Source organism: Ictidomys tridecemlineatus, chromosome 8, assembly GCF_052094955.1.
Source record: "Ictidomys tridecemlineatus isolate mIctTri1 chromosome 8, mIctTri1.hap1, whole genome shotgun sequence".
Lineage (NCBI taxonomy): Eukaryota > Metazoa > Chordata > Mammalia > Rodentia > Sciuridae > Ictidomys > Ictidomys tridecemlineatus.
Genome location: NC_135484.1, coordinates 147185903 through 147198237, shown reverse-complemented (window position 1 = coordinate 147198237; position 12335 = coordinate 147185903). Strand labels below are relative to the sequence as shown.

General features: G+C 36.8%; 1 protein-coding gene across 3 annotated transcripts in view; it reads left to right on the top strand.

Moving 5' to 3' along the window:
• Dtnbp1 (dystrobrevin binding protein 1) overlaps positions 1 to 12335 on the top strand; it is a 144383-nt gene that overhangs the window by 93886 nt on the left and 38162 nt on the right. The window contains exon 8 of one of the 3 annotated variants that reach the window (XM_078020563.1): positions 4758 to 4811. The exons of the other annotated variants lie outside the window; for them this stretch is intronic. Within the exon in view, the coding sequence (XP_077876689.1) occupies positions 4758 to 4811 (54 nt within the window). The remainder of the gene's footprint in view (positions 1 to 4757; positions 4812 to 12335) is intronic. 3 annotated transcript variants of the gene reach the window in all.

The window sequence follows — 12335 nt, the reverse complement described above, 5'->3', positions numbered from 1 at the left end:
GGTAGAAGAGGAATTTCAACAAGGAATTCCAGAACTTGTGGCCCAAGAAGGAATTTCAGTTTGAGGTCTTATAGTTGGAACAATTCCCAGTGACGATAATGGCTAAATTTGTGTAAATAGAAGTCATCCCATTGAAGAGGTGATCCAGACCAGAGTTCTTCTATTAAGAGTCTCACTTGGGCTGGGATGTAGCTCAGTGGCAAAGCGTCTACCTTGTATTCGTAAAGTCCTGGGTTCAACCCCCAGTTCCAAAAGAGAACCCACCAAAAAAAGAAAGTCTCACTTGTTTGGATGATCATTTAATGCAGATTGTACATGTTACCAGTGTGACAGCCCTTATCAACATTACAAATCTAGTAGTTGGTGATAATAGATGGTAAACTTGGGTAGAGTTTATTGGGTCAGTTTAGGAGTTAGCTTAACATGTAAGGCAAAACTATTTGGCTGCCATTTGGTAATATTTAAGTGTCCTCAAGGAGCTAAATAATGTGGCATCTTATAGGATAGAAAAGCAAATATACAATTGATTATAATCTAGGGATAATAGAAATAAGCACATGAAGGTGGAAGTAATCAACTAGAGAGAAGTAAGGACACTTGATCTGAATGATGTGTACTCACAAGCTGCAAAGGATAATAAGGACATTCAAGAAAGAGGAAAGAGCAATTGCATAGATGCAGAGATGTTTCTTTTTATTTCAAGAATTCAAGTGAAAATTTAGTTTGCTGAAGGAACTACAAATAATTTTTCATGGCTGAAACATATGGTGTGTGGGGTGAAGTGGTGAGGGATGAAGTTGGACATGTAGGCAGAGGACAAATGATGCACAGCCTTTGGACCAGTGGTATCTATAGACAGGTGTGACCATGCAAAACAACAGAAGTAGGGAAGAAAACTAGAATCTAGGGGTATTGTGGGGATTTGGGGGGTTGGGGATTATTTTTGTTTTTTGTGGTCCTGGGAATTGAACCCAGGGTCTCACACAAACTAGACAAGTCTTCTACCACTGAGCTACATCCCCAGCTCTTTTTATTTTGACACAGGATCTCACTAAGTTGTTCAGGCTGGCCTCGAGCTTGAGTGTTCCTTGCTTCAACCTCCTGAGTTGCTGGAAGTAGTGATGAACCACCACCTCTGGTTCAACTAACCTCTTTTATTTTAGACCTGATTTTTCTTTAATTTATCTTCTATCTGATCCTAGAAAACTCACCCTATCTGCCAATCTGATATTGTTACCCTGAAACCCTTTGGGTTTTCCCACTTCTTGTTCACAGTTGTAACCATTACTAAGTTCCTTTGATCATGTACCCCAATGATGAGCAAATTTTTTAACATGTACCCCTAGATATGCATATTCACATATCATAAATTAATTCTTATATTAATTGATTACATAGATTGTATATATTATTAATATTATACACAAAATTGACAAAGGATGATGTTAAAAAAAAAACCAACTCTCTTCTTCCTGGTTGCCACACCCTTCTCTCCACCACACTCTGCCATGATGTTCTGCCTCACCTCAAACAAGAGCAATGGAGCTAGCCAATCATGAACCAAACCTTTGAAACCCATGATCCCTGCCCCGTGTACACCTCCTTGTCAAGTTGCCTGCCAGTTAACACTGGGGAGCCTTAGATAGGATCTCTTCTTCCTGATACTTGCCACAGACCTACCTCTCACTCTGAGGCTAAACACCCTTAACTGCCTATGCCCCACCTGACAGCAAGGGCTTCAGATCACCTTCCCCCTAATATTTCCTTCTCTCAGCCAGAAGCAGCCAGAATGAGTCAATGCCCAGTTACCCTAAAAATAAATTTAAGGACCCAAGTCCTTCAGGGGGGGAATGGTAGGTAGTTAGCCCTGGGCAGGTAGGGGTGGCGGGAAGGACAATGAAGGGTGGTAACTTACAGGGACATCACATGTACATCAAATAGAGTCCATAGATCACAGGACAGGACCCTTATCAAAAGAGACATCTAAAAAAAATGGGAACTCATATGCCAAAACTCTCCCAGTCACAGTTCATTATAGCCTCTGAAGGGAACTATCCTTTCAAGATTGTCTCACATACCCCATGTGACCAGGTCCTCATGACCCTCACAAAATATACTGAGAACCATACAAAGGGTAATTAAGGGAATGGGGAGGTGGAAAACTAAGGCAAGACCCAAGGAACCCAAAACTCTTAAAACCCCGGACTCAGAAGAGCCACACTCGTTTCCTTGGTGTGGGTCCCTGCAGTGCTATACTGTACCTTATCCTCACTTTTCTAATAAACTCCTGGTTGTTGCTAAATTAATTAATTAAATGTATAAAAGGTAAAAACCAGGGCTAGGACTGCAGGCTATTGGTACATTGCTTGCTTGGCATACACGAGGTTCTAGGTTAGACTCTACCACCATGCCAAGGGAAAACTAGAAAACAAACTAGGGAGAAGTTTATAATGGATACTCAGGGATGACTGAATTGGATCAAATATTATATAGTTGCACAAATGATGCTTTAAAAGCATTTTAAGTAATTAGGCATTTATTAATACTGAACATAAAATGCAATCTATTTAGTTAAAATTTCATAGTGTTTCCGGATCTCAGGATTATGGCTTCCCAAGTAGAATATGATTCTGTGAAACGTCAAAAGGAAATCCATAATAATTTCAAGTGAGTCTATACAGTATATACTATGTTCTATGCTTATGTTTTGATTTCTGTGCTATTCAATAAAAAAAAGGAGAAGGATTACCTTTAAAACAAGAAAGAAATAGAAGTTCTAGCCAGACATGGTTGTGTATACCTGTTATCTCAGAAATCCCAATGCTCAGAAACTGAGGCAGAAGCATCACTTAAACCTACCCATGACCATCCTGAGTGACAAGCAAGAACCAGTCTCATTCATAAATAAATAAGTAGATAGATAGGTAGATAAAGATTAGTTGAAAGCTATTTAAAAGATTTTAATGAAGGCCATGGTAGAATGGGAAGAAAGATGCCGATTTGGTAGATTGTTTCTTTTTATTGATGAACTAATATTTCATCAAATGACTATACCACATTTTGTTTATCCCTGTACCAGTTGATGGACATTTGGGTTATTTCCAGGGTTAGGCTTTTGTGACTAATGCTGCTATACATATTTCTGTGCAAGATTTGTGTAGATTTGTATTTTCATTTCTTCTGAGTGTATGGATGAGAATTTCTGGACTGTATGATTATTTAGCTTAAGAAATGGTGAAGCTCTTTTCCAGAGTGTACCATTTGTATTCCCATCAGTGCACAATGTGTATGAGGGTTGTAGTTTCTTCTTAATCCTAACAGCTCTACTTATTGTCAGTCAATTATCCATTCTTAATTTTTGTGTTTGTGTGAGGTGAGACTCTAAGTTCATTTGTTTACGTATTGACACACAGCTGTTTTAGAACCATTTTTTAAAAGATTAAAAAAAAGAGTCTCACTTGTTTGGATGATCATTTAATGCAGATTGTACATGTTTAGTAGACTACCTTTTGCCTCATTGAATTGTTTGGCACCTTTATAGAAAAACCAATGAACATAAATATGAGAGTTTGTTTCTGGGTTCTCCATTTTGCTCCTTACTGCCAATACCACATTACCTTCATTTCTGTAGCATTGTAATAAGTTTTGGAAATTAGGAAGTCAAAGTCCTCCAACTCTGTTATTTTTCAAAACCATTTTGATTATTTTAGGTCCTTTGCATTTTCTTGTAAATTTGGGATCACATTGACAAGTTGTTTTAAATTTAAAAAAAAAAATTAGGGCTAGGGATATAGCTCAGTTGGTAGAGTGCTTGCCTCACATGCACAGGGCCCTGGGTTCAACCCCCAGCCATAAATCATCATCATCATCATCATCATCATCATCATCATCTATTCTAATTAGTTGCACATGACAGTAGAATGCATTTTGACACATCATACATAAATGGAGTATAACTTCTCATTCTCTGGTTGCATATGCTGAATGGAGGAATTTGTGGGAGGGGGTGGGGCTAGAGTGGGGGGTGGGGTGCTCCAGTGTATTTTGTATGAAAAGGGAGAAGAGACTGTAGAGGGAGAGGTGAAAGATAAAGTGAGAGGTGCTGATTGATGGAGTTGTGATTCAGAAGGAACCAGAGGGGGTGGGATTTATAGCGCATTGTTTTTAAAATAAGAAAAGACTTGATAAGTGTTTAATTATTGGAATTGTAATGATTTAAGATACTTATTAAAAATACATAGCTCATTCCAAGCCATTGGTTAGTGTTGCTGAATTTGAACCTTTAGGCCAAAGCTACACTAAATATGAGGTGGGGGAAACTTGGAGATGCTTTTGTATCATAAAATAAACCATATTCTTAATTTTTATGTTATTACTTTCAGAGAGCAAGATTTCTTCTGTCTTGTGGTGGGTTACTAACACATCTTTGTGCCTAGATGACAGATTTGGGAGGATTTAGTGTATTCTCAGCATCCTCCCCCTGCAATTTTGAGCAGCATTTGGTATGGTCCTAGATCGGTGCATATATCTTTGTACACCAGAACCCCTGAGAGCTTGCATTTTGCTTTTATAGACACAGTAGATTCTGATGTATGTCTGCTTAAGCAATCAGCAAAAAACTACAATTTCTTTGGAAAAACCTGCTTCTGCTCCAGCCTCACTTCCTTTGTTCTACATCCCTGAAGATGCAGATGAGGGAAGCTGCCTGGTAATTGGAGGTTTCACCTGACCAGCATTGCTTCTGTTTACTTGCTCAGTTCTCACATCCATGTCATCTCCGGGACTCACCGAAAATAGTCAGAGGAATCCCTGTAGGTGGAACTTTATTTCATATTTTTCCTTAGCTGCTTTTCTTTTAAAGGTGTTACCTCCATACTTGGGTACATTGCTGTAATTTGCATGGCATACAGATAATATATTATTAAAAAGAAGAAATTAAATTTCAACCTGATTTGAACGTAAAAGAAGTATATTTTAATGAGAAAATCATTAGTTTCTATTCTATATATTACTAGTAAGTAATAGTTACTGAATTAATATCTCAAACAAGTAAAAAAATGTTGCATGGAATTTGGAACTTTTGCATTTATAACATGTATCTTCTCATCCATCAGGTGAAATTAACCAAACAAGCATTTTTATGAAGCAGCATTATATTAAAAGTTAAATATAAAATGCCAGGAAAATAATGCACAGCTATTAGAATAATGAGTCCATTTTTTCTGGTGCAGCTCCATAAAACTAATTGAGCATCCCCTGCTGCTGGTATGTTAATTTTCCAAGAAGTTAATATAGTTAAATATGTGAGCTATATCCAGTGACAGAAAAGTTAACCTTCATTCCATGCTACTCTATGGGTCCATCTAAAATGGCTGATTATCAGAGTGGGTTTTTAAAATGTCATAATGCTTCATATGGGTTAAAAAATATACATTTTTTCATAATTTTAAAAAACCTAAGTGTATTCTTTATCACCTCTAGTCAGAGGACATGGTTTTAATGATATATGTATTTGGCATTTTCATATTTACATATGCAAGGATATTAAAGTTAAGGAATTTGCTCTAATTATACTTTAAACAATAATTATAAATTTTTGTTGTTGTTGAGCAATATATTATTCTATCCATTGAGTAACTGAGGAAGAATTTCTAATAGCTACTACTTATTAAAAATATTAGAAATAATAGTTCTTAGGCCTTTAAGGGGGCATATGTTATGACTTGTTGTATGTACTTTACCCTGACAGGTAGAAGCCTACTTGTTGTTAAGTGGAGAAAATGAAAGAAGTGCATGTTGTTACTAAGTTTTTAGTCCATCATGGTTACTCTGTTTTTGAGATTACAAATTAGGACAAGGTACATCAAAGTCGAAGACAGATTTAAGAGACTTTAAGTTTCTTCTTTTTTTTTCCCCCTCTATCATGTCCATTCTTTGTATACCTTAGATCTTCAAGCTATTTAAGCCTAGACTCTTTTTTTTTTTTTTTTTTTTTGGTGTTAAGAATCAAACCCAGGGTCTCCCACATGCAAGGCATGTGCTCCACCACTGGCCTCCATCCCAGCTCTGTGCTTAAGACATGTTAACTGGAATAAAATGATAGGTCAGGAATTCATTATGAAATTGGAGTCTTAATGGAATGCAGTTGCAGCAGGAGTTATGCCACATTCTTGTTCATTATTTAATGTTAATCAGGAAAAAAAAACTAATGGGAATGGAGGTAGTGAAAACCTTAGTCTTTTTAAAGTACTGTTAGGGGATGTATAGCAAATCATAGGTTTTCTCTCAGTCATATTAACATTATGGTTCTAAGAGTAAAAATTTCATTATAGGTATAATTTGGTGTTAAATTTTAATATTTTAAATTATTCATCTAAGAAATTACTCCCTGAAAGTCATGATTTGTTGGTAAATATGGCAAGATTTTTAAATGTCTGCTCCTTCTCTTTTTGTCACATGTTATTAAAGCTGGTTTGTATTTATGTAACAATGTTTAAAGAAAGTATCTGTGCTGGTTTATATTTATGTAAAAGTGTTTAAAGAAAGTATCTATGTTGTGTGGTACAGAAATATCTATATCCTGTTCTAATTTTGGTTTTGAGACAGTTTATTTTTTAGACCTAGTTGATTTATTTTAATACCCTATCATAAGATGTCATACTGTGGCATGGCCTGAAACTCTCCAAGATGATGTTTTGTATAGAAGAATTGGCACTCTGACAGCTTGCTTAGGCTAACTACATAAAAATAGAGTCTGAGATTCTGGTGGTGATGCTTAAGTGTTACTTTCCTGTGGTTTCTTAGAAAGATTATATACCACTGTTGTATGATTGATAATTATAGCAATAGAGTATTTTAGGAGTAGATCAAGACAATTTTTGTTGTATATCATATATGTTTGCTATCATGAATAAATATAGCAATTCTGTTTCATTATTTTTTTGCTGGAATATGGTATAAACTTGACAGCAAAAATTATACCTTTACAAAGCTGAATTCCAGTACCACAAAAAGGAGAATTCTGTGAAAATTTTACCTGTCAGGATCAAAAAGAGGTTTTAACTACTGAATTCATGATTTACTGAGCTTTTTCACTTGGAGGTTTGTGCTGCATAGGAACCTGTGGGGTCCTACAGCTCTGGCATTCAAGTGCTGTGGGTAGCAGATGGAGTTTGTACCTTCTCAGAAAATTGGTGGTTGCCATGGGTTTTATCTAGGCAAGGGAGAAGTGAAGTGACCAACTGAACTGAGAAACTCGCTCCTACTTAAATATTCATCTGTCTTTCCCTGCACAGGTTTGCCCATGCCGTAAATACAGTTTGTGAAATGTGGCTGATTCCGTCATATTTGAGGATAGGGGAAATAGCTAAGGAAACACACAAGAATGGACTATTCATTTTTCTGTTTTTCTTCAGGATTATTTGTTTATGAATTTATTGAAGGGTGCTAGAAAGAGAACCACACTAGGTACCCCAGCCCCAAAAATCATTTAAATTATTTGTATAAGACAACAAAGAAGTTAGCATAGAATACTAACTAATATTCCATTCCCTTTCAAGTCTCTAATTGCAGTTTTGAAAACTTATGAAATAAAAGTTATGAAATAAATATAGTTATAAATAAGATGGAAATTAACAGTCAAAAACAGGATATGAAGATGATTAATCAGTTCTAGTTAGGTTTAATTGGAAAGTTAATATATTTGTATATTCAATGATTCAGTAATTTCAAGGATGTGATAAAAAAATAATATTTGGGCTGGAGATACAGCTCAGTGATTCTCTGGATTCCGTCCCTAGCACCAGCAAAAAGCAACATGAGAATATATCAGCTTAGAATCAAAATTTGTTCTTTCTTTCATTTAGTAAAATTAATGTGGGGTTGGCTCGGTGGTTAAGAATGATACCAATTCCTGATACCAAAAAGAAAGGGGGGGAAAAAAGAAGCTGGGGGTGGTGGCTCACACCTATAGTCCCATTGGCTCAGGAGGCTGAGGCAGGAGGATTGCAAGTTAAAAGCCAGCCCCAGCAATTTAGTGAGGCTCTAAGCAACTTAGCAAGATCCTGTCTTAAAATATAAAATGGTCTGGGATGTAGCTCAGTAGTTAAACGCACCCCGAGATTAAATACCTAGTACCACAAAAAAATTAATGTGACATAGAATATCAGAAGGTATGTGAGTATATACTGTTATTTTTATTAAATTCATAATACATTAGGAGCTTAGAGTACGTACTGTTGGTAGAGTATGTACTTAGCATACAAGATGCTATAGGTTCAATCCCCAGCACCAAAATAAAATTATAATAGAGAAAAGAAGGAAAACTATTACTTATCATTTAAAATTTACTACCTATATAGCTGGGAACAGTGGTGCATGGCTGTGAGTCTCAGCTAGTCTGGAAGCTGAGGCAGGAGGATCCCAAGTTGAAGGCCTTCCAAGATAACTTATCAAGACTCTGACCCAATTAGAAGGGGCCAGGATGGAGCTCAGTGTTAGAACACTTGCCAGGCATGTGTGAGACTCTGAATTCAGACCCCAGTACCTGCTCCCCAAATGTTAATAACTAGTAGCTTATTGGGATTTCATCTTTTACTGCATTTTTTTAAAAAAACATTTCCCCTTAGTTGTTGATAGATCTTTATCTTATTTATTTATTTGTGGTGCTGAGAATCGAACCCAGTGCCTCACACATGCAGGGCAAGTGTGCTACCGCTGAGCCCCAGCCCCTTTTACTCCATTTTAACTACTTATTTGTCTCCACACACTCTTCTTCTTTTATTAGACTAGCTACTTTAAAGATATGAACAAAAACCCAGTGTTTGTTTTTTTTTTAAGGCTGATTTATGTGCCATAACTTCTAAAGTATTCTTCTACACTTGGGATCTAGAATGAGATTTAACAAAGAACTACAAGAAAGTCTGTCAAGGCCTCCAGGGCCACCCCCTACTCTGTATGACATGAAATATTTGACTATTCCTCAAATAGTCTTCTCTAGTTCAGATAGGGATTTTTGAGTGACAATTTAAAAAGAATCTCAGACTGTGTCCATTTTTTCTGTTCTAGCATCATATCTTAGAAAAATTGTTAAATCCTGGACTCCAGCCTATCATGCTATGTGAACTCGATCTCTGAGCATATCTGAAGGGTATCCATCTGCAGTTTATTTTTTAAAATGATTTTTAAAGCAGTGCATCCCAATTTTAGAAAATTAAGAAAATACATAGAGTTCCCAAGAAAAAATCAAATTACTAGTCAGAAATAATTTCAAACATTTTGAAGTTTATGTACATGCATAATACACATGTATGAATATATCATCCAAAGTTGTAATAGAATGTAAAGGATTTTGTTCCTTGTTTTGTAACATTATGAAAGGAGTACCATCCTACATCAACAAATTTTTGAAAAATATCAGTTCCCCATAATTGGAAATTTTAAATAGGTACTGGTTTATGCTAATTATAATTTGTGCTGTAATAAGCATCTCTGCCACATATCTTCTTATGGTCACAGTATTCAAGGGGCTAGAGGTACGTTGTACAGTCTCCTTGTGTGTTGACCAACCTTTTAGAAACATGCAAGTTCACACTTTTCAGTAGTAGTGCGTTGCATATGACTATTTTGTGTACCCTCATCTGAGAATTTGCTTCTTATCCTTACTAAAACAATAAAATTTGATTATTGTTTGGGTTTGGTGGTGAGGTGAGAAGTGATTTAATAATCTTCCGTTGTTGTAAACTACTTATGCTCCCGGCCACTTTCAGTTGTGGATTTAGGTACTTGCAGATCTGAATGAAGTTGTTGCCCAGGAAAGCTGCTGGCATATTTATTGGGAATGTCTTTCTTCAGCTAGTTATTTGGCTTTTTTCTCCTTCCTTCCTTCCTTCCTTCCTTCCTTCCTTCCTTCCTTCCTTCCTTCCTTCCTTCCTTCCTTTCTTTTTTCTTTCTTTTTTTTTTTTTTTTGCTTTTTTATACACATAAAAATTTAGTATTTTTGTTTTTGGATGAAAATCTTAAAAATTGCTTTTATGTATAGAATTTTTTTTCCAATATTAAGAGATAAATATTAGCTTATGATTTCTAACAGTCTTTATTCTACTTGTTATTTAATTCTAGTTAACCTAGAATTTACTTTGTTGTATAGCATAAAATGAATACTCAGCCTTTTTGCTCTCTAGGGTAATAAATTTTTCTAGTACTATGGAATAACCTGTGCTATTGTCTTGTTATGTTGTTGACACAGTCTGATAATTTAAAGTCAGACCTGCTTGCATGGGGCCTGCACCTGAACAGCAGAATGTAGCCAGAGAGAGACAGCCCTTCCTAAGGCCTCTCTTAAAGTTGTCCTCACCTCACCAGAGCTTGCTACCCTACAGCGTTTCCTTGCCCACTCTTTTCTCAAACTCCCCTCCCTGCTCAGTCCTCATTGATTTCCTCTGATTTCACTGAGCACAAAGTGCTGTCTCCAAAAGCAGGAGGCAGAGGCATCAGGAAGCTTACCAAAAAGAATAGAGCTGCCAAAAGTTTTTCCTGTCCTGAAAACTTTAAGGATGTATCATTTCCTGGGTTTATTTTGAACCAGCCATTTTTTGAGAAGTGTTTTCCTCACACCCTACATAATAAAGTTCAAAAGAAATATATGGCCACCTGAAAGCTATTTTACACCAGGTCCAGCAACCTTAGTAGCACTTTCTCCTTCTTGGCCCTGGAAGGAGGGTACTTTTTTGTGTGACATTTTTGCTTGCTAGTTCTATTTGTGCCTTTGTGAGATCAGATACTAAAATGCCATCTGTAATTGGAAATAGTCCTGTAGCCTTACAGGGATTTGGAAGAATAGTGGCGGCATCTCAGGGGATGAATGAGTTATTTGGTTTTCTTTTTTACTCATGAGTTATTATACCAGGGCAGTTTCCTGCTCAGGAGGTGATGAGCCACCTGAGAAAAGAAAGTCTGAAATAATTAGTGAAGAATTAAGAAACAAAGCCAGAAATTAGGGTCAAAGAGGTGGAATGCCCGATAATTTCTCCAGGCAACATAGGAGCTGGAACAGAACACCTAAAAAATGGCTCCGATTCTTTACTTAAGGGAAAGTACATCAAAGCAGGGATAGAGTTTTAGTGGGTGAAGTCTTGCTTCAATGGCAGTCAACAGGTTGATTTGTATCTTGGCAAGCTAGACCCATCTCTGAGAGGCGGGGTGGCTATGTAGCTCCAGCAGGTCACCCCCAACTCCAGTGCAGTGCTGAACCTCACAGAGCAAGGTAGGATATCACATGTATTGGAAAGTCTCAAACCTTCAGGAGTGCCCCTGGGAGTTCCCAGATACCAGACTTTCCTACCCAGTGGTGGCCACGCTGATTTGTTTCATGCACAGTTCACAGATGGCATCTGGCAATGAGTTTCTCTGATCACTCTTCTTAGATTGCTTTGTCTCAGCACCAATAATTACTTTCAGAGGATTTTGTATCATTGTACTGTAAAGAAGAGATGTTTTATCTTCTCAGACTTGTGAGAAGCAGGTTTATATTACTGTATATTTTTTGTTTAAAAAAAATTCACACTGGAATAAAAGTAAAAAAGGAGGGGAGTGCTTCACTGACTTCACAATACCATATATCTTTACATGGCTTATTTGGATTGTGTAGTTAGGATAAAGAGAAAACATGACTGTTTTCTGGAATAAGACATCTGGAGTAGCATGACAAGGGTATATGCTTTGTATTCAGAACATATAGAAGAAGAAAATTATGTTTATGTATGTAAAAAACAAATTCCTTTCAATTCTCTAGTCAAACCTGTGATCTCATGATGGAAAGCATTCATTCTGCAATCAGAATCCTCTCACTCTAATTTTAGGATTGTTAGGAAACTTGTGACACTCCATTTTAATTGAGAGAAATATTAGAGACTTTTACAACTGGCCAATAAGTAAACTTTTTTCCTTGTCTGAGTAATTCTGAAGAGAATTACTCTTCCTTTGCATGGTCAGACATGTCTTCACCCACCTCCTCCTCCTCCACAGAATTTTTGGGGAATTGGGTTGGAACAGCTTGCTGAGGGCAACGTTCTGAGTCCTGGAGGAGGTTTGTTTCTGTGTGCACTGGAGAGCATGACTGTAGATTCACACTGATAACTTTTGGTGACAACAGTATGTTCATGCTAGACTGAAATCAGTGTATACAAGACATCCAGAGTTCTGTGGATGATATATTGAGTCTTCACCTTTTTGTCTCAGAACTTCCTCAAAGATACCAGAGTCCTAGACCAGAGGTCCAACCCTGGGATTTCCAACAAATTGGGTCTGTCTACTCATCTCAAAAAAGAAAAGTTATA